The sequence below is a fragment of the Rattus norvegicus genome, chromosome 15, assembly GCF_021556685.1.
Source record: "Rattus norvegicus strain SHRSP/BbbUtx chromosome 15, alternate assembly SHRSP_T2T, whole genome shotgun sequence".
Taxonomy (NCBI): domain Eukaryota; kingdom Metazoa; phylum Chordata; class Mammalia; order Rodentia; family Muridae; genus Rattus; species Rattus norvegicus.
In genome coordinates this window covers 5,064,153-5,088,133 of record NC_141548.1, presented here as the reverse complement: position 1 = coordinate 5,088,133, position 23,981 = coordinate 5,064,153, and the positions used below count along the sequence as shown (strand labels likewise).

The window sequence follows — 23,981 nt, the reverse complement described above, 5'->3', positions numbered from 1 at the left end:
TTCCCTGGTGGTTCCAGCTTGGGGGTGGGAGGAGACCATGACAGACAGGGGTAGAAAGAAGAACATAAATAGAGGAGAAGCCACCAGGAGGTAAGAATCTTTAAATAATGGCCGTGTGAGTGGGCTAATTGGAGTGAAAAGCAGCTCAGACAAAACCATGGCAAATTACACAATGGAACTTTTGGAGAAATATGCATAATAGTACAGAGGATAGCTATCTGCTCAGTTCTTGTGCTGATTAAGGATTATCATAAACATAAAGCTTGTGTGCACCTTTTATCCAGAAACTAAATGGACAAAGTATGGGCAGAAATCCATGGTTGAGATCAAATACTTTCTACCACACAAAACCAGATCCAGCCCCTAGAATTACAATCTTCCCAACCCCAGATAACTACAGACCAGCATACAAACACAACCAGTAACAGCCATGACATTCAAATCTCTATTAGAGCCCATCAACACTATGACAGAAGGCCCTGAATATGTCAACATGACTGAAGGACAAGAATAAAAAAAAGATTGTAAAACAGCATTTGCACATATCATAGAGGTCTTTAAAGAGAAAAATAAAGAAATCTGTGAAAACACTAACTGTGGAAGGAAATGAATGAAGGAAACATAAACAGAGAGATGTGGATGAGTAAAATGTAGGAACTCAAATAGTCTCTCAGAGGCAGACCTTAATAACAGACTCCAACAGATGGAATAGAGAACCTCAGGCATTGAAGAGATGATAGAAGGAATGGATACGTAGATAGAGGGAAAATGTTAAATTCAAAGGGAAGAAAAGAGTGGAGGGGGAAAGGAATAAAGGAAAAGTAAAGGAAGAAAGGAAGGAAGGAAGTAAGTAAGTAAGTAAGTAAGTAAGAGAATCCTGGGAGAAAACATGCAAGAAGTAGGATTTTTCTGCTAAATAACAAATATAATAATAAAATGATAAAGACAATAAAGTATATAGGAAGGATGAAAATAAACTTGGGTCAAAGGCAAATAAGACAAAAAAACAAAAATAAAAATCAAAAACAAGAAAAAAAAACCATTCTCAACCGAAATCATAGAAGAAAATGTCCTTAACTTAAGCAAGAGACTTATCAAAGTAAAAGGAGCACACAGTATGAAACAGACTGGAGTCGAGAAGAAATTCCCCTGTGCGTATATTACCTAAGACAGGAAACATGGAGAACAAATAAAGTGTAATAAAAGCTGTAAGGGAAAAAGGACTGTTCACATACACAGTCAGTCCTCCCATGAGAATCACACATTACTTCTCGCTAGAGACTCTAAAAGCCAGAAGAGCCTGGATAGATGCACTGAAGACTAAGAGAGCAGACTGATAAAGTTGGATTTTAGTTGACCCAAGTGCCTCTCTTCTTTTATCACATACAATATAATTAGATACTTCCTAAAATTGCCTTCAGAGCTTCTTTGAGGAAGCCTGAGGAGCTTAAGACCTCTGATAAAGTATTTTCTACAAAAGGACCTGCTTGCTTTTTTCTTATTTCTACTACAGCAGGATGGAGGCAAAGTTTTTTGCAAACTACTTTTAATAAGTAGCCCACATCATAGGTAATGGAAGAGAAAAGTTATTATGATATGGGGAAGAGGACCTGTTCAGCAATAGTTCTTCAGGAACGAGCTTGTTTTCCTTTGGCAGCAGTTCAGTACACGGCAAGCAGCAAACATGACTCAGGAGGGGATTTCACAGGGGAGGAAAGCAGGAGTGTGGTGGAAACATTGTGGCAGCGGCTGTGCAGACTCAGGAGCTCCTGCTCAAGCTGCAACAAAGCACCCTGTGCTCTGAAGCACAGCAGCTTAGCCAGTTAGCTGGAGACCTGGCTCTCCCACTGCCCGCCTTACCTGGAATCCGCACAGGATCCAAGAGGACAAACAACTGTGCCTAAGCTGAGCCGGCAGGTTAAAAGCGCCTGTGAAGGACCTGCAGGCACCACCTTTGTCAGCTTCATCAGAGCAGAGAGTCTTTTCCTCCTTCAAGCATGGCACCCCGCCCATTTTCTTTCACTCCCTGCCCTCATTTTGATGGCTTCTACTTCCCTTCATAAGTTTGTCGTTTAGTTTCTTTTTTCTCTCTTTTTTTTTTGCTTATTTGTTACTTTCTTTCTTTCAACTAATATAAAGGACCAGCAATTTGATATTTTTTAACATTTATTTATTTATTTATTTATTTATTTATTTATTTATTTATTTATTTATTATGTATATATCATACAGCTTTCTGCCTGCATGTATGCACCTGCAGACCAGAAGAGGGCACCAGACCTGATTATAGATGGTTGAAAGCCACCATGTGGTTGCTGGGAATTGAACTCAGGACCTCTGGAAGAGCAGACAGTGCTCTTAACCTCTGAGCCATCTCTCCAGCCATTTTTTTTTAAGATTTATTTATTATAAGTGCACTGTAGCTGTCTGCAGACACACCAGAAAGGGCATCAGATCTCATTACAGGTGGTTGTGAGCCACCATGTAGTTGCTGGGATTTGAACTCAGGACCTCTGGAAGAGCAGTCAGTGCTCTTAACCACTAAGCCATCTCTCCAGCCCGCAATTTGATATTTCTAACCTAATATTTGTTGTGGTTTATGCCATGCATACTTGCACATTAAAATTCTTTTTTCTTACATTTGCCTCACTTTAATCGGACTCATTAGCTTAGCTCAATCTCGGTTCTTGGGTTTTCTGAGGTGAGTGAATGTTGGGGTGACCTCATTTCCAACTCCTGATCCTTCGGCCTCTAAAGTCAAATGCTTATAATTTTCAAAGTTTTCTTAGTCAGTGGATATGTGTGTGTGTCTGTGCACATACGTGCTACAATTTTCAGTTCATGTTTCTACCATGGGTCCCAGGTATTGAACTCAGATAATCACACTAGTGCAGCAAGTTCTTTACCTGCTGAGTACCTTGCTGCTATTGCACGTGTGTGTGTGTGTGTGTGTGTGTGTGTCTAATTTTCATATATGTATATACCATATATTGTGCCTATCTCTGCCTCTCAATACCATTGTCCTACCTTTCCTCACCTCTTCTATCATTTCTTTTTATCCCTCTGGACAGTTGCTCTTTGTTCACATCAGTTTAAAATGTAGGAACACACACACACTGTTTGAAACCAAATTAAAATGAAAAAATAAAAATATGCAGTCTTTTTGATCAGTACTCCTTAGCAATAGCTTTTCTTTGATTTTTTATACAATTGATATATAATAATTAATGGGCAATCAGCTTGAAATTTTTCCTTAATGATTATATCCTTGGATTTTCATAAATGTTTCATAAATGTTATTATACTATCTGCAGATAAAAATGTCAACTTTTCATTCCTACAGTGACAGGCCTTAAATTATCACCTTCCTCCATTCTGACCACAGCAGTCTGCTGTCTCTAAGGGCGATCACCACTTACTGCTCAATAAAAGGGGAACAGAAGAGTGGTGTTGTTCTGACCCCTTCTAGCCAAATGGCCCTTATGTGTTTGTCCTGAAGAAATGTGGATATGGATTGCTAGGTATGGGCTGCCACCTTGTGGAAGTGAGAATTCAGTGCACCTGAGGGATGTCTTCTCCCACAGTTGCCTTGGCTGGAGGAGACCTGAATCATCCCAGTCACAAGCACTCCACTCTCAAAAGAAACCCAACCTCAGCCTTAAAGGAAACGGACACTTAATTTCCAGTGAGATTCGTGCACATCCCTCACTCTGGCATAAGTCCAAAGGACTTTCAGAAAAATGATAGGGCACGTAACGCCATTAGAAAATTCATCGCTTCTCAGCCTTTTGGCTAAGATCAAGTGTAGAAAATTCATGCCAGAGTCTTCTGTCTAGTCCAATGGAACAATGCCTCGAAATACCCAGCTACAAGTTGTTAATCTATACGCCATGTCATGAACCATCTAAGGTGATAGCATATTTCATAATGCCCTAGTATGCCCTAGTAACAAACATAATTGCTTGTTTGTGGATATAGGACACAAAGAAGAAAGTGCCTTTCATGGTGGTGGTCCACTGTTAGTTCAAGAGTTCAAGCAGGAGGGCAGAGGCAGGGAGGAGAACATCCTTGTTTACATAGATAGTTCCATGCTAAATACAAACAAAAAGATCTTGGATTACAAATACAAAACCCCAAATAAACATGTCATTGCAGATGTGTGTCCCTTCTGAGCGCACAGGGTAAGACCAAACTTTATCATGCCAAGAGAACATTCATAAGAAAATTACTGGAGACATCAGGCAGATTAGAATAGAAGTAATGGTGCCAGAGAGGTGGTTCCACAGTTAATACTGGCTACTGTTCCAGAGGTCCGGAGTTCAATTCCCAGTAACCACACAGTGGCTCACAACCATCTATAGTGAGATCTGGCGCCCTCTTCTGGCCTGTAAGCATGCATGCAGGCAGAATGCTGTATACGTCATAAATCTTAAACAAACTAAAATAAAAATAAATAGGTTTGGAAAGCTCTGTGTGTTTTATGTAAAAAGTGCAACTACATCTACTGCTATCCTGCATAGATATCCAGTGGCCTGCGGCGTCCTCTATTTCTGATCGTTTACTCACCACTTCAATATCTGAGACCAGTATCACTTATGAAATACTTCATCTAAGTTATAATGCACCATTGTCATTCAAGCCTGGAAATATTAACCCTTTGAAGGAATGTATAAAGCGTTTTAGTCAGTATGTTGTCACAGGATCTGTCAGGGGTTGGAGAGATGGTTCAGGGATTAAGAGTACCAACTGCTCTCCCAGAGATCCTGAGTTCAAATCTCAACAACCACATGGCTACCTACAGCCATCTGCAATGGGACCTGACGCCCTCTTCTGGTGTGTTTGAAGATAGCTACAATATACTCACACAAGTAAAAAGTATGAAAAAAAAAAGGGAAAAAACGGGACCTCTCAGTATAATCTGGCAGAACTAAACATCATGGACTTGCTGGGTGAAACAGGGTGGCCTTGATCCTACAGGAATCTACCTACTTCTTTATCCCAAGCACTGAAATTGGCACTTTGAGTCACTATGCCCAGTTGTGAAGAGTCCTTTCATGGTCGTGCTGAGCAACTTTGCTTATCATTTCCCAACAGCCACTTCTTTCTATGTAAATGAGACCATGTCTGTAGTGTCTGGTTTCAGGTGAATCCTGATTGACTGTGTGATTCTGACATTTTTGTGACTCCAGTTCACTAAAGAGGAACCCATCCATGGTTTTCTAGGTCTCTGAGTGTTTTACCTCTTTTAAAAATATTAATCAATCATGTTTATTTAAAGTATTACCATCAGAAATTTTTAATGGTAATTAAAAAAAAATCAGTAAACAACCAAATCGATTTTCCTATTCTAGCCATATAAGCCAGCTGGACTTTGTAAGGAAAATGATCTAAAGTATCAGTGTCAAGGACTACAGAAAACTGCCACCCATAGGTAAACTGCCACAGTAAAGTGACTACGGCATGGCTCTGTCACTCATACCAGACAACCAGAATATACCTTATGAAAAGAATTAAAATCTATCCAAACCACTTAAAATACTTAAATGCAGAAACCTTAATTTTCCTTCAGTTGGGCCAGAAACCACCACAGACGCTATGGTCAGGGTTCCAGGGAGAACGAGTGGAAAGTTTAAGCTTAGGCCAACCAACACAGCCCTGATTTTTCAAAGAAATCATTTACTGGGGTATACTGTAAACAAGGACTGTGGCAACACAGGAAACAAAGGCAGTTGGCAAGTGAAACTTCTAGAAGCTCATGAAAACAATACCATCCACACTGCAGATGGAAAAGGAGAGACAGGTAATGCCATGTTCTCTTCAGTCGTTCGGTCGTGCAGGGCATCAAACAATCGCTGTTTCCCACACCAGGATGTTAGCCCACAGGAGGGGCTGGCGGGACCTGTCCACTGTGAGGACTGGAGGGCTTTCCAGGAAGGCTGAAGCCTCTCAGGTTAGGAGGCCTCAGTAGAAAGAGGAGCACAGCGATCACCATCCAGCCATCAAGATCACAGTGATGCTGATGCCACTGTCACCGGAGGGCCCTGGCAATTCCCGAAGGCATTCTGTGTTGGTACAATAGGCCCGGGACTGCCGGAGCAGATTGATGAGTCTTCTCATAGTGCGTTCATGAGAGCAAATACATTCACAGGGTCAAATCCACCTTCAGTCATGGTTGGTTACCAGCTTGATTTTACTCAACTCTTTAAAGCCACCCAAACAAGTGGTGGGTGGGGAGGGTCGTGACCTGGAGTATTCTGGACGCCCCTGTCGCTGCCCTGCTGCTGGCCGCCACCCTCCTCCCCTCCGGATTAGATAGACCATGTCACTCTTAGCCACTAGACCCGGATCTGTGTTTTGCCTTTTGTATGGGTGGGTGGATCACGAGGTTGTCAAGTGTGGGCAGAATCTGGGAGACAGCTTTGCCTATCGAGGTTGGTGTTAGTCTTTGTATGGTTACCAGGAACCAATTCCAGATCCTCTGGAAGAACAGTAAGTGATTTCAACTGCTGTGATATCTTCCCTGCCCCTTTCTCTATACTTTGATCTTTCTTTTTTTTTTTTCTTTTCCGGAGCTGGGGACCCGAATCCAGGGCCTGGCGGTTTCTAGGCAAGCGTCTACAACTAAGCTAAATCCCCAACCCCATACTTTGATCTTTCTGTAGTCTCTCTGACTACATCTGCCATAATGAAGACTTCATCTCATAAAACACTGTGGACAATAGCTACTGTGAAAAATACCATAAATTGACAGAGCCTCCATTTTCACATAAATATATAAACACATAAATATAAAGAAACACAGAGACACACATAAACACACGCACAGAACACACAAGACACACAGAGACACACACAGCCCAAGTCATCATATTCTTTAGTAATTCTGTCCAGAGCCAAGTGGTTATAGGGATAGAAGAAAGTACAATTCCCAGCAATTTCAACTGAATATCATGTAATGCATATTTATGAAATGCATACTTCACAGTATTTTAGGATTCGAGTACATTATACTATCTATCCTTTATTTTCAAAAGTATCGAAAGTTATGAAGAGAATTCCAGCCTAGTATCAGACTTGTGTCCATCAGAATCAGAACAGTTTGCTGTTTGAAACTTTCTTTTATTACAACTGTTTCCTAATGTCACATAGGAAAACCGGCTTCAGCCAGAAATGCCTTTAGCTACCACATGCATCTGAATCTCACCCTGGGAAAACCATGAGAATCCATAAGAGAATGTGTGTGGCTCTTTGATGTCCAGCTTTCCTGTAGGTCTCTTCTGGCTTGCACGGATACCACTCCTTGATTCCTCCCTCTAAATGGCCGTGCAACCTTCTTGCCATGCTCTGCTGCTGGTCACTGACAACTTGAGGAAGGTAAAAATTGCCTAGTGTGTTAGTGAAGCAGGCCTTTGAATGTCGCTCTGAGGGGTTTTGGGGAGAGAATCGACGTAAAGCTCACTCTGAATGGTGGTAACACCATAACTCTCAGGCCAGGTGCCTGCACTGAATGGCACAGAGAGGAAGCTAAGAGCTAGAATTTCCCTATTTCTGCTCCCTGCTCCACCCACATGGTAAGAGTCTCATTCACTGCCAGCCAGTCCACTTCTACCAACTGCACCTCTCACGGCTACACTCACCCCTTCTAGGACGGAGTCTGTGCTTCCCGACTCTGAGCCAATGGAACCCTCCTTTCTTAAAATGCTTCTGTGACAGAATGGGAAACACGAACAGTGCAGTCACTGCTTCCTTCTGCCTTTTGCAGTCTCCTCCCGCCTGGTTCCCTCACAGCCTTCGCAGTCCAATGTGTCTATAAAAAAACAGGCTAAAGATGTCACCTTAATTCTCCTTTGACTTGTCTCTGGGAAGAGCCTTTTGCTACATCAGCCCAGATAGAAGAGTGAAAGAGGAAAAAGAGAAGAGAAGACAGTAGATGGCCTAGGCAAGGGATAACTGAAGTTCTCCTTGTAACACAAGCTACTTCCCAAGATATTACCACTAATCCAGTTTCTGTGTCAATATGACCCCCAAAACCTAACCACCTATCATTAGAGCACATTTGCTGACAAAATTTTGTTGCAGTTAAATTTCTATTATATGTCTTTCAAAACACATCTAAAAGTGGAGTGGGCTTTTCCAGCTAGATTCATGACCTCCTCTCTCCCACACAGCACCCATACTCAAATCACCTGTGACATCTTGTTTCCTAAACACAGGTATGGCTGTCACTTTTACTTTTCTCCATGGGATAGTTTAGGTAGAGTGACCTGACCACACCTGCCCATCAATGATTGGCCTTCTAGCTTTAATGACTTCGAAAAATTTATGTTTGTTGAAAATGGAAATCCTCCCACAGTATAAAGTCATTTGCTCCTGCTCTCAAACAGAGGAAAAGAAAGAGAGAGAAGGTCTGCCTGCTAGGCATAGTCAAGGTAGGTCAAGGCCTGTTGGCAGATTTTTCAGCCTGCTGAGGTATGGAACCTTAAGAGAAGGTGTACTTGAGGTTTAAATTTCTATTGACCTTGGTGGTTAAAAACGGAGTAGTTTGGGGGATGGGAACGAATGCATTGTTTATTTTAACTATTTGTTTCTGTCAGCTTGTGGTTATGCTTCCCACAGTGCTATAGTAAAATAGGGCTTTGAGAAATGTGCTTGTTGTTTCCTTGTACCCACCAGCAGCCCTTTCATAGCTGTCTCTTTCCTCTTCTTTTGGCCTTTCCTCATCTGCCCCTCAGAGAACCTTTCCACTTCCTACCAGTCAGTCCACCAAAGTAGGGCCATGCCGTTTCAGGAAACTGGAATTTCTGAAAAGCCCATTGAATATGGAAAGCAATATACCCCAGGATATGTCCTGCAGCTCAGAGTAAGATGTTGCAAAAAGAGGATAACTGACTGATCTCCCACTTTGTGCTTTCAAAAAGAACAAATACTTCAAAACCATAGTTTCTTCCGCCTCTCCATTACAGAATCTGATTTCAGCCCTGCACACTGTGCTCTCCTGGATCCATGGATGCTAAGCTGCAGGTTCTGGAGATGCCAACCCCTCAGATGAATTCAATGTCTGCTCAACTCAGTCCATTCATTCACAGTTCCTGGAGTCATTGCGTCCACCGACCCAGACGCCCATCGCCGATCGAGAGTATTCCACGCAGCGGATCGAGTTCCAGCAAGCAGAAGGTTCTTCAGTCACAGAGCACATTGCAGAACTTTCCTGACATGCTGGACAGAACTAAGAGGTTAGTGAGAAACAAGTGTGTGTGAATACGATCCTATGCGCCATCTTCTGGGCAAATACAGAATTACATCCTATTACCTTACTTTGGAGTCTGAGGCTTCCTTCTAGCCTCGCATGTGCCTCTGTTCAAGACATAGATGCAGATATTCACAGCCAACCATTGGACTAAGCCTGGGGACCACAATGAAAGAGTTAGGGAAAAGCCTGAAGGAGATGAAGGGGATTGGAACCCAATATGAAGAACAACAATATCAATTAACTGGAGCCTTCAGAGTTCCTCGGGACTAAACTACCAACTAAAGAGGATATATGGTCCGGGCTATGGCTCCTGATACATATAGTGTAGAGCATGTGTAGCAACAACTGGCTCATCTGACATCTCTGGGATGGGTGGCAACTGGCCCTGTAGAAACTTGATGTCCCAGAGAAGGGGGATGCTAGAGGGGTGAAGTGGAAGTGGGTGGGTAGATGGAGGAGTGCCCTCTTAGAAACAAAGAGGATTGGGAGGGTATGGGGGTTCAAAGTGGAGAGACCAATGATGGGGATGACATTTGAAATGTAAACAAATAAAATGACTAGTGTATAATAGATGGTGACAGATGTCTCCATAAGGACTAGATATTCATTATCTGTAACAGGTTCATTGAAAGTCAAAATCCATAACTGTTGTGACTTACTTATTATTGAAATTTCACATAGATGAACACAATCAACATTTTAACTTCTCTCCTTGCACCCATAATAAATCATTAGTTACCTTTATAAAACAATTTAAAAAGCAATTAGGGTTTCTACTCTCTTAGGCTTCGATACAGCGCCTCATTTTACTCTCCCTCTCTATGTTCCCTCCATTGCTGCCCTCTCCCTGTCTCTTCACATTTCACATTCCTATCCCTGACAGTGTCCCTCAGCCATCCATGAGTGAACTTGTACTTCCCTAAATGAGGACAGTCTGGCCCACGTCCCTAGACCCTCACACTAAACTGATCATACAGTCACACAGATTGAAGAATCAACAGCTAACACCCACACCCACATTTCAGTGAATATGTATCCCATTTGTCTCTTTCAGTCTGGATTGCCTCATCCAGAATGACTTTTACTAGATCCATTCATTGTCCTGCATAGTGCATGCTTCCTTTTTGCCTTTTGTAATTGTTAAGCAGCAATGCAGTGTGTAAATGCACCACGTTTTCTTTATGCATTCATCCGTTAAGGGACAACTTAAATATTTCCAAATTCTAAGCATTATAAATGAGCTTCACTGAACATGGTTGAGCAAGGGTCTGTATTCTACGATGAATCAACATCTGGACATGAGACCTGGAGTTGTATCTTAAGGTACAACAATTTTCACCTTCCTGAAGAACCATCATACTGATCTCCGAAGTTGCTGTAGAAGTTTGCCTTTCCACCAGGAGAGTATGAATGTTCCCCTTGCTCCATAACCCAGTCAGTTTGAGTTGTCACATGTGTTATTAACCTTAGTCATACTGACAAGTGTGAAAAGTGATCTCAGAGTAATTTTGATTTGCATTTGCGTGATGTAGAAGGATGATGAATATTTCTTATGAATTTCTGTCATTTGAGTTTCTTTTATTATGAATGTTATGCTTAGATATGTAGCACTTTTTAATTATTTTTCTTCATATACAGTGTTTTAGTTTTTCCAATATATATTTATATTAGCCTGTTGGGCCCTACCTTGGGGTGTTTCCCTTCCTCCTCGCTGTGCCTTTCAGCCTACTATGGCCAGAAGTTGTTTACACCCTTGGCAGCTTCTCTCTGCCCCTGATTTGGGGCCAGGACCTTCCATGGCACCCATTCCTCTTGCTGAGCCTTTCAGCTTATTATTGTTAAGAAGTTGTTTACGCCCCTGTGTTGGGGCCGGGACTTGCCACGATGCAGATTTTTCCTGTTTTCCTATTTTCCTGGTTGGGGTTTTCACCTGCTTTATTGTTTTTCCACGGCTTTTGCCTCTGGTATATAAGGAGATCTCAGTAAAGCGTGGACAGCCTTCTTTTAACACGAATGACCCGAGTGTGTGTTTCTTCTTAACTCTTATAGGCCTATGCCCGGTTCTGAGTGTCCTGATGACACAGGCATCATCAAATGGAGGTCCCACCAAGATTGGAAAAGAGAGGACAACCTGACGAGATGGTCCCAGGAAGCCGGCCAGTGAAGGAGGGATGTATTGGGGAAAATGGGCCAGGAAAGGTCCCAGTAAGCAGGATACAGAAGCACCGTGGGCATTGAAAGCACGTGCAAAGAAAAATAAAGATTTGGGTTAGTGGTGAGTAAACCTTGTAAAAAGGGACAAGGTAATAATGGTCAAATGTTTTTGTGTACGTGTTCTTTTAGAGTTATGCTAAAATCTAGAGAAGCAAAGTTAATTCTCATAGATGCTTTTAGTCTTTGGACCCTGATTAGAGACAGTTTACACCCTAGACAAGAGAGAAAATGGTTTGAGAAAAACATTCCTCCCAGACTCTCCACAGATGCTTTGGCAAAAGAAGGAAAGTGAGATTAAGCTTTTTAAGAGCTCTCCTAGGGACATCCTGCCTCCTTGCTGGCTCCTATTGGAGAAGTGCTTATTTCTGGTTCTGGGTCCTTTAGGTAGGATATCTGGGTCCCTTTGGTGGGACACCATCTAGCTCCTTCCCTCTATGTCTATTGTCTGTCCTTGTTGCACCAAGCTGTCCATGGATGTCAATGTATGTCTGGGTTGTGCTTCTTGTTGCTTGAATGTTTTGTGTTTCATGTTTAAAAGAAAAAATGGTGAAAACTTTAAATGCTGGTTGATTCCCCCTTGATTTAGTTTTAAGTCCTTTCAAGAAAGGAACAAATAAATAAAACAGTTTCAATTGACCTTTGGAGCCCAGCATCCTAGATAACTGGTTATCTCTGGTGTTAACTGTCATGTGTGTCTCTGACTGAATCCTGCCTCAATGGAGGAATGTAGCTAGGAGCCTAGGTCTGTCCACTGGGGAAGCTCCCCAGGGGGCTGGCTCAATGTCTACACTAGCTGGCCTTAAAGGTGCCAGCAGCTTCAAAGCTTCTATGGTAATGGAGCTGTTAGCTGTTTCTCTTAGAGAAATCTTTGACTGTGATATTTGGAATCAACAGGTAACAAGGTGCTTCTTTTAAAATGACAGCTAAAGAAGTAAAAATGGTGTTTGATCTAAGTACTAAAGATATGTGTAGTCACTTCATTTTTTTCTGTTTGGTTTTAAATGTATAATAAGCTTTACATGTCTTGGCTATAGGTGACTGGCTTTTAAGTTATTGGGTATGGTTGAAAATTTGTAATATTTGTAATAGAATGTTGGCTTAAAAAAGGAGTCATTCGAGAAAACACGTGGCATGTGCCAACCCAGGGAAACAGGTCTAGATTGGGATAATATTTTAATATAACTCTTATCATGGAAACCGGACTTGTAAAAGAATTTAGGGCAATGTCTCTTTGGTGAGGTATTAGAGCCTGCAATATCGATCCTTCATATGCAAGGCTTGGCCGTCATACTTTATAGCATGAGGAATGGACTTGGTGTTTTGGAGAGACTGGATTTTGGAGGATAGTTTGGTGGAGGGTGAGTTTTGCTTTCCAAAGATATGGCTGTGCTCTGGGGTTAGGAGGGAAACTTAAAGATTGTGGTTAATGATTGCCAGTGTTACATTGACTACAGTTTACAGTCTGATCCCAGACAGACCTCAGGATTCTAACTCACACATATCTGTGCTTAAGAAAAAATCAAACAGGTGGAGATTGTCACAAGGGTTGATGAGGCTATGGAACTTATAAGAGCATGACAGCCTGCTTCCTCCAACTGCTATTTCAAGAAATACATATAGAATTATTATAGATTTAAAAGATTGGTCTTTTTTTTCTTTTCTTTTCTTTTTTTTTTTTTTTTTTTTTTTTTTTTTTTTTTTTTTTGGTGCTGGGGACCGACCCGGGGCCTTGCTCTACCACTGAGCTAAATTCCCAACCCCTAAGAGATTGTTTTAATACTGTTTCTTGCACTCTTGGGTTGTTGTGAAATATTTCATTTCTTGTGTTTCCTTGGGTTTTGTTTAACTTGATTATACATTTGTATGCCTTTTTGAAAGAAAAATGTACTAATTTTTATTTATTTTGGTGAATTGTTCTTTGGATGACTTTTGTCTGTGGTTCCTCTGAATGCAGTTCCAACGGTGGCCAGAGAGACACCAGATACTGAGTTATAAATGATGGTTAAGCACCCTGTAGGTCCTCAGAGTGAAGCCAGCAGGTTGCCCAGGTCGAACTCCAATTCTAGCTCCCAGTGCACCATGATGTGCTACAGCTTCTCTGCTTCCTCCTGCTCTTCCTTGGCCAGCAGCACCTCTGCATTCTGCCCCTCCATGGCTCTCGCTTGGGTCTCAGTTCCTCCCTCACTTTTGGGGATTTTAACTTTAAGAATGGACAGAAAGTTTACAATTTGATGTTTGCTCTATACCTGAGAAGCTTTTTTGCCAGGAAAAGGGAGTTTCCATTGCACAAAATGGGATGGTAAGACAGAGATTTCAGGAAAAAACATGGGTGAATATATTGAAACCATGACCCCTCTCAAGGCACACTCCATGAAACAACATACTCCAACTTGCATACATTTAAAGGTGAAGGAAAAAAATATTCGCCTCTGGGGAACAGTAACAACTGTAGAAATTGGACTATATGTCACATGCATGGACACTGGGTTTATACATTTCAGGAAGAAGAATATCCCTCATCCACGGTCTTTAGACCTTTGGCTGTTAACAAAGATGTTCTATCCATTTCAAGGTCTGATACAACTCTCCCTCTCCTCAGCAACTGAGTTGTAATGAAGGAGTGAGAACTCTGAAGCTCTGGAAGGAGAGTGAGCGAATGGGTGTTCCTGGCTCAAAAGTGAGTCTCTGGAAAAGCCACTGCAGAAACTGGTCAGTCTGGGTGGAGGTAGTTAGCAAGTAAGCTATGGCATTTCCCACTGACATCACCGGTAGTGTCTTCCCTGGAAATTCTCTTGTATCCAGGAGACACTAGAATGTTCTGTGATGTCAGCAGTGTTGTGGTGACACCAACTGCCTGAGCGATTTCCCTTCATTTCCTAATGGGTTCCCGAGGAGGCATGTTCTCCAGGATCCTCAGTCTCTTTCGGAGGGACAATCATATCCATGCAGGCACCAGACCAAGGCAGAGGGAGGCCAGCCTTCTATCATGTTGGAGAAGAAGACGAATGGAAAGGTCCTTAAGGAGGTCAAGTGAGTACTGGGCAGCGCAAGGGGAGCTCCCTAGAGGAGGTTGGCTTGTGTTGGTCCTTCCAGGAGTAGGATGTATGATTTAGAGCCTCAGTCTTCCTAATGGCTGACCCAGACACAATAATTTCTGATCATTAGTTTGACAGAAAACCAAGAACTGTTATATGTCAAGGGGCTTTCCTTGGATCTCTTTAGTGTCCTGGGCAGTGTCAAAGAATACCAGGATGAGCCTTTATAAGAATAAAAAAGTGTCTCTTCCAGGATCGGCTGTTGAAACACTTCATTCTCAGCAGTGTCCTGTAGATTACTTGGGTAATTGATGCCAAGAGGGATACTCTCCTGGTCATATATCAAGGTCTCAGTTACTTTGTCCTTGAACACACATGATTAGGGATTCAAGATGTTAAGCAGTTTGAACTCAAGGACTTACCTGCCTCACATCAGACATTAGCTGAGAAGGTCCTCCAATTCTTCTTGTTTAGGCCAGCTTTAGAATTTCAGTGACAGAGGAATGGATTTAGGAGGTGTGGTCTATATCTATGATGGCATATGTCATCATATGGCTATGATGGTGGGAACAGGGAACTAGCTGAGTTCAGCTTAAAGATAGCTTTCTTGCTCTGTCAGGGATTCACTGTATCTGTAGAACTGTTCATCCTCAGACTTCTGTTTAGAGTAAGCATAGTTTTTCTTGACACTGTGTCCACATATATGCCTGTTTACTGGTATTTATCTACCTACAGAGTTTGATCAGAAGGCATCGTCCCAACCCTCCACGACACCTGTTGAAGAGGAGAGAATGAAGCGTTTGGAGAACATCAAAATTGCTCTCCAGAAGATGCAGAAGGAGAGAGATGAACTCAGGAGTATCCTGGCCGATTACCCGGGAAAGAATTTAAATGACAGGTAGTCACAATGCAAGTTCTGTTAAATCCACATTTCCTCACATCACAGTAGGCTACAACTCCAGGGTGTCCTCATGGTCAAAAGCACTTTCCTGATTGCATCAGAATGTGAAGTTCAGATGGGAATGGGATGGTGGAACAGGCTATTTTAATTCCTACAAACGTAAATCATAGCCTGTGTCCTGATTGAATCACAGTCTGGGAGTGAGGGTAGTAGTGTGTGAGCTCTCATTGTGTGGTTTAAGGAGACTGGACAGGTGTTGGCTTGTGGGAATTTCTAGGTGCTCTGATTATGACCAATCATTGTTGTATTGACGTGGAGGTGCTTTGGGTTCAATAGGTCCTGTGAAGAGCTGGAGGGACCCAATCCCACTTGCTGCCTCACAGTGTGTGACTGGACTGACAACAGGCGATCACTGGTTTTCTCTGATTTTATTCATTGTATTTGGAGATAATGCCACATCCTTATATTTAATTGGCATTCTAATTGTATTTGAGAGAGAGAGAGAGAGAGAGAGAGAGAGAGAGAGAGAGAGAGTTTTGTGTAAGTTTGTGTGTGTGTCTGTATATGAGTGCGTTTGTGTGTATAACTTAAGATCTGGGTATTCTATGTTCTGATTTGGCCTGAGAATTATCCTGTGTCAATTTTCATGGCATGATAATGATGAGGGTGAGAGCCTCACAGTGAGCAGTAGAACATTTCACATCTGCTCAGGTGGACGCACATGGGAATCTCCTGGTGTGTGTTATAAATTCTTTTCCCTGTAAATACTGTTCATGTTCCTTTGGGTTTTCATGTAGCAATAGATTCTATGATTGAGAATTGTTACCTAAGAACAGGACAATAGTCTTCATGGGTTTCAGTTGGAGCCTGGATCGTGGCACAGGGTCCTCCAAATTTCTTGGCAAGCTAGTCTATTCCTTCAAACACCCTCAGGGAGCTCAAGCAAATCAGCTCCCTCCTTTTGTTTGCTGGCACTGCTGTCCCTGTGTCCATAATAATAAACTTAGTAAATACCAAATGGACCCAGTACCAAGGATCAAGGGTGTGGCATGTCCTAGGCTGGGGTACTTCAGGATTCAGTCTGAATTCATGTAATTCTTGCATCCTTCATTCATATGTTATTTCATCCTTGGACCATGCCCTACCACAGGAACAACTTTGAGTCCGAGATGCTCACGATGCAGCACGAGGAAGTGATGACTGACATGAAGAAAATGAGCGAGCAGGTCAATAGAGCTTTGGTCAAATGTACACACCTCACACTGGAAAATGACTGGTACTGGTGAGTAACTTACAAGGCTGTGACCCCAGCACAGGGCACAGCATGTGTCAGCCCATTCTTATGTTTGAAGTAAAGTGAGGATCAGGCTTTATAGTGTTTGAAGCAGACCAGGAAGCCTGTCTCTAAGGAAGGCTCTAGGACACACAGGACACAGAAAGATTGGCCTCCAAGCGACATTCTAATAAAATGGACAAATAAGCACACATAGGGATTATGTCCTCTTCTGGGAAAAACTTGAATCAATGGTGTCAGGTTTTTGAGAAGTGCCCTGAGTCTTCTGGAATGTGGCTCTTTTCTCCATTTGACCTGTCTCTAGGTCATGCTCCATGGCTACTGTGGACTTGGACTATAATCTGGGCTCTCTTTGGATCAGGACCCTAGAAGGAGTAATGGACATGGAGATGTGGGAGGAAGTTGGAGACTGGCTGGGAGTCACCATTTTTTCTTTGTGTGTCAGCCGCAGCTTCTGCCCCCTCCTAACTGAGTTGTTTGAGCTGAAGAACAATGCCCAGAGAGCACGGCATGAGAACAGGGAGCTTCTATGGGAACAGATTGCACTGGAAGAGTCCATTAAGGAAACAACAAGGTTCTGTGGGGAAGCCAGTATGAAAATCCACGTAACAAGCAGCCTCAGGTAGGATGAATTATGCATCAAGGGCAGGTTTTCCTGATATCTAACCATAAACCAAGTCAAGCCAGTTTAAACTTTCTCCCACTTATCCAGACGCTCTCCTAGGTCTCATCCAGTTGTTCATCTCTTTGACCATTTACAAAACTTTCTGTGATGTTAGCTTCATGCAAGAAACTGGAGGATTGACAACCAAATCCTCCTGCTCAACTAGAAAATGCATTTCCTTAAGGGGGATCTGTTGATCACACACTGCACACTTACATGCCATTATGCTAGAGGGATGCCATGTGGTAGCCGTCTTTGTAGTGCACAGAACTGATTAGAGTTTAGTTCAATTGCCAAAAGAATGGTTCTCATTGTCAATCATGATGGGGCTTGTGGACTTTCTCTCCTTTTCCCTGTACATTGAAAATGGTCCCTTTTGCCTGTCCAAATCGTGGTTTACAGTGACAGAGCTTGAGAAGCAGTTTGTCCGTCCTGTTTTATGTCAGTGTTTTAGTGTTCTTTCCTGTGGCTTATGTCCTGGAGCTGACTGGATGAACAGGGATGTAGGAAAGACTTCTCTCAGGGTGAGGGTTTGTGTGAGATATGTGAGGATTAGAGGGATACTTTTGTCCAGCTCTCTCATCCTAGTGTGCCCAAGAAGTGCATTCCCTACACAGGTTTACTCTATAAGGGATGGATAGCAGTGTCTAAGCTCTCACTTGACACATTTCCTTTGCCTCATCTCTATTCAACAACTGTTCTTCCAGCATGATGGCCTCCCCATTCTTTTCTGCTTCTCACTTATGATATCTGTTCTCTCTCTCTCTCTCTCTCTCTCTCTCTCTCTCTCTCTCTCTCTCTCTCTCCCCCCCTCTCCCCCTCTCTCCCTCTCTCCCTCTCTCCATCTCTCTCTGACTCTGTGTGTGTGGGGGGGTGTTTTTTGTGTGTCTGTGGGCACATATATGTGTGATCATGTTTATGACTATGGTGCATATTGTACTTTGGAAGTTGTTTGTTTTAATTGTTTGTGATATGGGGGTCTTATATATATAAGTGTGTGTATATGTGTGCTTTTTCACATGTGTGTGTGAAGTCATCAAGTTTCTGAACACAGACATATATATATATTTATATATATTGTATAAGTCTATATGTGCATATTTAGAAACATGTAAAAGTATACACACACACACACACACACACACACACACACACACACACCACAAACACTCTGAGAGAGAAAGAAGAAGAGAAAACATAATCTTTCCAATTACATTTTAAACTGTTCTTAATGGGGTCTTGATCACTATTCAAACTATTTACACTGGGAAAACTATTCATAAACATTGATATTACTTGGAGAAAACTTGAATAGGGTACAGGGATGTGAGGAGAGGCTGCTGTGTGAAATCTATATACCTCAGTATAGAAACTGATGACTCAGAGCTCTTCTGCCTTCTTTGCTCTCGGTGTATAGTAACACTGGAAGGTCATGTGGCTTGTTGTGTCTTCTCAGCATCCTGGTTATGTTAATCGTTACCTGCCACCACTTTCTTTCCAGATTGGCCTAAACTTGGTTGAATATACCTTGGCTTTGGAGTTTGGCCTGGAATTTGTTAATTGAAAGATTAATTTGCTTAGAGTTGAATCTGCAAGCAGAAGATGTCGAGGAGTTATGCTGAGGTGGAATCACATCTTTGCCTCAGACAGAAACTTAGGCTCAAAATCGTCCAAAGCACTCACCCTGTGTTGTGTTGTGGCACTCTTAACCATTGTTATTCAAAATCATTTGATCTGAGTGAAAATCATCTGTAAGGAGGGTTTAGAACAGTGATGACCCTCAGACATTGCTGGAGGTGTCAAATGGGTAGCCCTGTGAGAAGCTGTGTACAACTCTTGTGAAAGTTCAACCTTTTGACACAGCGATTCCAGAAGAAGAAGTAGGTGTGAGCAGAGAAACTGTGGCACATTAGTGTTTAGTGGTTCACCTCAGAACAGCCATGAAGCAAAATTATCCAGATGTCCACCAGTCAGAAAGTGAAAAGGTACAATGTTGTCCAGCCCTTCCATGGACTGTGGCTGAGTTTGATTATACCTGCCAGCATTTGGCTTTGAATTAGCCTTCTCTTACTCGAATTATATCTGATAGCATCCCAGTACAAGTTTTACCTTGGATTGTGGTTATGGAGATTTCCTAGCTGTTTGTTCTAGTAGTTTGTTTCCCCTGTCAGGTACTGTATGGTAAAGGGACCTCATATTGAAAAATGCAGCTCACTTTGCATGCACTGGGAAACAGTGAGCAGAGGACTGAAGAGGCTCACCTGCTCCCCCCCCCACCCCCCCAGTGCTCTGTTTCCTGAAATCAGCCTCCTGTGCACGGCCTTGTGACCTTGCTAAGCAGGCTTGGCTAACAGGCCTAGATGTCACATTTCTAATTTCTGATTTTCAGGGGAATACACTTTATTGGCTGAGCTGTCTTTAGGCTATGCTCACTGTGTACTTACCCCACTCCAGGTTTTTTTTTTCTTATGCCACAATAGTAGACTGGGTGATCCCTTCTATTACCATTAACTGGGAAACTAACCACATTCTGCAAAATACTCTGCTTGTATATGTGAACAAATATATTTGGGTGAGTTCAAAAGTGTGTATGTCTGGGTGTCTGTCTGTCTGTGTCTGTATACATGTATGTCTCCATGGACAATATAATCTTCTAATGACCAGGATGAGGAGAGAATGGAGGAAAGTCTGCAGGACCCCCTGAATCAGCAAAAACTGGTCACTGAGCAAAGGGCCTTGTCTGAGAAGATGCAGCATCATTTCGGTGTCACTGAGAGGATTTGAAAGCACAGGATGAGAGGACCCAAGTAGATTCCCTGTACTTATAAACTGTCTTATTGGGTGTGTGACTTTCTCCATAGTTCTCAGCACCTGTCACCTGGGAGCAGCTCAGAATATTTTTCTTGTCCATTTTAAAAGAAATTCCGTCCATGAAGTGTATGTGATCCATAGAGATTCTGGCTATTGTGTACTGATCCCTCCAGTCTGAGCTCTCTTGTATTATCTGAGCCCAGTGCCTTTAGGTCTCCCCACAAATAGTTTTACGATACACATAAACAAAGGAGTGGTATAGTTTATTTTCTGCATGAGTATCTCCTTTGGACTTCAATGCCTACCCTCGGCAAGATTTCCATGCAGCATATTCTTGCCAAGTATAATATCACTTCGGTGTGCATGTACTTCTTGAGATATTGTTTCTCGGGGTCTTTGCAGATTTTGAGGTTGTCATGTGGACCCCAGGCATATTCCTGCTTGGAGGAATAATAATAGTCTTCATTTCAGTGATGGCCAGACTTCCAAGGCCTTCCTATTGTTTTCTAGTTTGTTCATATCTCTCCTCATCTGACATTGAGACATTGCTACATGATATTAAAATATAATGTATATGTATGATTGGAATTATCTGCTGTTCACTGTTTAATTTTTAGCAGTTTTAAAAGCTGGGAAAATATGCAGGCCTGTGGGATCTCTTACCCTTCTCTCTTGGGCATGAGAGAATGACCTCAGATGAAAGATCATCCTGGATTATCCTGCTGAATTGTGCTGCTGTGTAGGGGATAAGTGACATGGCAGGTTCTCACCAGGCCTTTTCCACCCCTAGGTCTGAACACTGCAGCAGAAGCTTTCCCAGGGCACAGAGCAGGATTACAACTCTCAGAGACAGAACTGTCCACCAGGAGCACTGAGGGTGCAAAGATTGACACCACCTCCCACATCTCAGTCCTTGTAACCATACCAATCTTGGGCTAAATTTGAAAGACCTTGAGATGTGGCCTGGAACATGCCTCACGTTTAACCTTTTGACGACTTGTCCATCAACAACCAACCACTCCGAGTGAGGCAGGTCTACATTCCTCTTGAGGAGATTTTTACCATCTTACCTGCCGTTCTGCTGTGTTTGCAAGGCCAGCAACAGGCTGGAGTTATATGTTGAAGAAACAGCAGGAATTGAATGCTGACTAATTTACTTGTTATATTTGTTTTTAGTTTGAAGTTTGGTTTTATGCATTTGGTTTTATTTGTTTACGTTTGAAGTTTTGTTATTTATTTGTTAACTTTAGTTTTTTAATTAATATGCTATATTCCTAATGCTATATACATTGAGCTCATTGACTCCCCACTTTAAAATGTTCTTGAATAAATTAATGTTTGCCTAAAAATAACAATGTGACCTTTAACCCTTCACTCACAAGACTGTCCTGAGTCGTGTGTGGTTCTTCCTCCTGTAACAGCACAAGTGTAAGGCAACAGTGGTTTTCTGCAAGTCTCATGCGGCTTAGGCTTCACCATCAGTTCACAGCCAGCCAGAGCTGCACAGGAAACTGTGCTCTTGATGTAGACAGTTTGTCATGCTCTGTGGAACCCACCTTCATGATGAAAAATATCCTTGCTTTATCCTTGTGCTCACAAATTTAGCTTCCTTTATAATGACAAACAAAGGAGACACAGAAGTATTTCTCTAATACATTAGAGGAAATAAAACCATTCAGTAGGGGAATATAAAAAGCGATCAGGACACACGGAGCTGTATGCCTCTGCATTCCTTGTAATATAGCATCGGTTATTACTGCAGATTTATTGAATTCCACCAATTTTGGAGGAACGATATTTTTAAAATTTTTATTAGATATATTTCTTTACTTACATTTCAAACTTTATTCCCCTTCCTTGTTTCCTTCCTTAAGCCCCCATTCCCTTCCCTCTCCCTTCCCCATATGTGTATCCCCTATACATCCCCCTTATTGTTCACCACTATTCCCCTGCACTGCCCCTGGAACATTTTCTTTATTGTTTTTGTTGGTTTTTTTGTTGTTATTCTTTTTCTCCCATTTTTATTAAATTGGGCATTTCTTATTTACATTTCAAATGTTATTCCTTTTCCCGGTTTCCTGTCCATCAGCCCCCTAACCCTTCCCCTTCCCGTTCTAAATGGGTGTCCCCTCCCCGTCCAACCCCCATTACTGTCCTCTTCAACATTCCCAACACTGGGGGTTCAACCTTGAAAGTACCAAAGGCTTCCCCTTCCACTGTTGCCCCAACAATGCTATTTACTGTTACCTACGCAGGGTCAGTCCATGTGTAGTCTTTGGGCAGTGGTTTGGTCCCTGGAAGCTCTGGTTGGTTTTTATGGGGTTGCAAGCCCCTTCAGCTCCTTCAGTCCTTTCCCTAATTCCTCCAATGGGTGTCCCGTTCTCAGTTCAGTGGTTCGCTTCTGGCATTTGACTCTGTATTTGACATGTTCTGGCTGTGTCTTTCAGGAGAGATCTATATCTGGTTCATGTCAGGCTGCATTTCTTAGCTTCATCCCTCTTATCTAGTTTTGGTGGATATCTATATCTATATCTATATCTATATCTATATCTATATCTATATCTATATCTATATCTATATCTACCTATATATCTATGTATATCTATATATCTATACCTATCTATCTATCTATATCTATCTATCTATATCTATATCAATCTCTCTCTATATCTCTATATCTATATATATCTATATCTATATATATATATGTGTGTGTGTGTAGACCACATGTGGGGCAGGTTCTGAATGGCTGTTCCTTCATTCTCTGCTCTAAAATTTGCCTCCCTATCCCCTCCTATGGATATTTTTGTTCCCCCTTTAAAGAAGGAGTGAAGCATCCCCTTTTGCTCATCCTTCCTGATTTTCATGTGGTCTGTGCCTTAGATCTTGTGTATTTCGAGTATAACTAAGAGGCGAGGATGCAAAAGAATCAAATATATAGCTTGACGCCAGAGGTTGGTGGTGAACACCAGAGGGAAAGATCATTCTTCCAGAAACAATTGGCAGGTTCTGGTAACTCAGCTTTACCAGACTACTTGTCTTGGGTCCACAGAACTCTCTGAGTTGCCAACACAAAGGTATGTTATACCCACATACACTGGACAGTGTAGAAGGAGATATCAAAGCCAGATTTCACATTTACACCTATGTAAATAAAAAACAGAGATCATTTACCCAGAAAGGATTGCATACAGGTAGCCAACGCTATGATAAATTATGAGAACCTGAATTAACTGACACATGGCCTCAGAGTAAGATAAAAGTACCTGCTTGTTTTTATTGATACCTTTTCTGGGTGAGTAGAAGCTCACTACATCGGACTGAAACTGATCATAGAGCAACTAGAAAGCTCTGCTAGGAACTTTCCCCCTAATTTTGCCACTTACTAGAAATGCTGCCATATAATAGCCCAGCTCTCACAGCCAAAGCCTCTGAATAACCATCAAAGATGTATGCACAGTTTGGAGTCTCTGTTGTGCAGAATTCTGGGCAGGTGGAAATAATGAACAAGACATTAAAGGAAAGACTATGAAAACTCTCATTAGAGTCCAGGAAGGGTGGAAAGGCTCTTTTCTTATTTTGGGCCTGCTGTACTCCATACAAGGAGGGATTGAGCCATATAATAATATGTTTAGAATACACCCCCCCATTGCTTCTAAGTCTTAGAGGTCAGCACTTGGCAGAATTCTTCAACTATTTTATTCTTGAAATCCTGTCCTTCCAGTTCTCCATAAAGTCTATGACTTTGACTATCAGAGAGACCCAGTGAACCTCCAAATCCATCAACAATATCCCCTAATTTGGACCTAGTG

At 42.1% G+C, this 23,981-nt stretch overlaps 2 protein-coding genes across 5 annotated transcripts in view; both read left to right on the top strand.

Moving 5' to 3' along the window:
- Positions 1 to 23,981, top strand: part of LOC148000684 (disks large homolog 5-like) — a 132,931-nt gene that overhangs the window by 67,119 nt on the left and 41,831 nt on the right. The gene's annotated exons all lie outside the window — the stretch shown is intronic.
- On the top strand, positions 8,383 to 22,214 carry LOC148000685 (disks large homolog 5-like). Of its 4 annotated transcripts, none has more exons than XM_087586935.1 (9): positions 8,383 to 8,429; positions 8,964 to 9,233; positions 11,300 to 11,525; positions 13,966 to 14,141; positions 14,267 to 14,494; positions 15,235 to 15,397; positions 15,737 to 16,682; positions 17,140 to 17,316; positions 20,960 to 22,214. In XM_087586935.1, the coding sequence occupies exons 7-9, from the start codon at positions 16,516 to 16,518 to the stop codon at positions 21,042 to 21,044; spliced, it is 429 nt and encodes a 142-aa protein (XP_087443061.1). In that variant the 5' UTR covers positions 8,383 to 8,429; positions 8,964 to 9,233; positions 11,300 to 11,525; positions 13,966 to 14,141; positions 14,267 to 14,494; positions 15,235 to 15,397; positions 15,737 to 16,515; the 3' UTR covers positions 21,045 to 22,214. The 4 variants fall into 4 exon arrangements, with proteins under 4 accessions (XP_087443061.1, XP_087443059.1, XP_087443058.1 ...); XM_087586933.1 differs by having other exon boundaries at positions 8,421 to 8,469; positions 14,064 to 14,141; XM_087586932.1 differs by lacking the exon at positions 8,383 to 8,429 and having other exon boundaries at positions 8,733 to 9,233; positions 14,064 to 14,141; positions 16,551 to 16,682.

Excerpts from the sequence above, each read along its gene's own strand:
- LOC148000685 (XM_087586932.1), top strand. The coding sequence starts at position 14,344 with ATGGGTTCCCGAGGAGGCATGTTCTCCAGGATCCTCAGTCTCTTTCGG. Across the intron at positions 15,398-16,550 it reads GGAAAGAATTTAAATGACAG|GAACAACTTTGAGTCCGAGA; the intron begins GTAGTCACAATG and ends GCCCTACCACAG. Across the intron at positions 17,317-20,959 it reads CACGTAACAAGCAGCCTCAG|GTCTGAACACTGCAGCAGAA; the intron begins GTAGGATGAATT and ends TTCCACCCCTAG.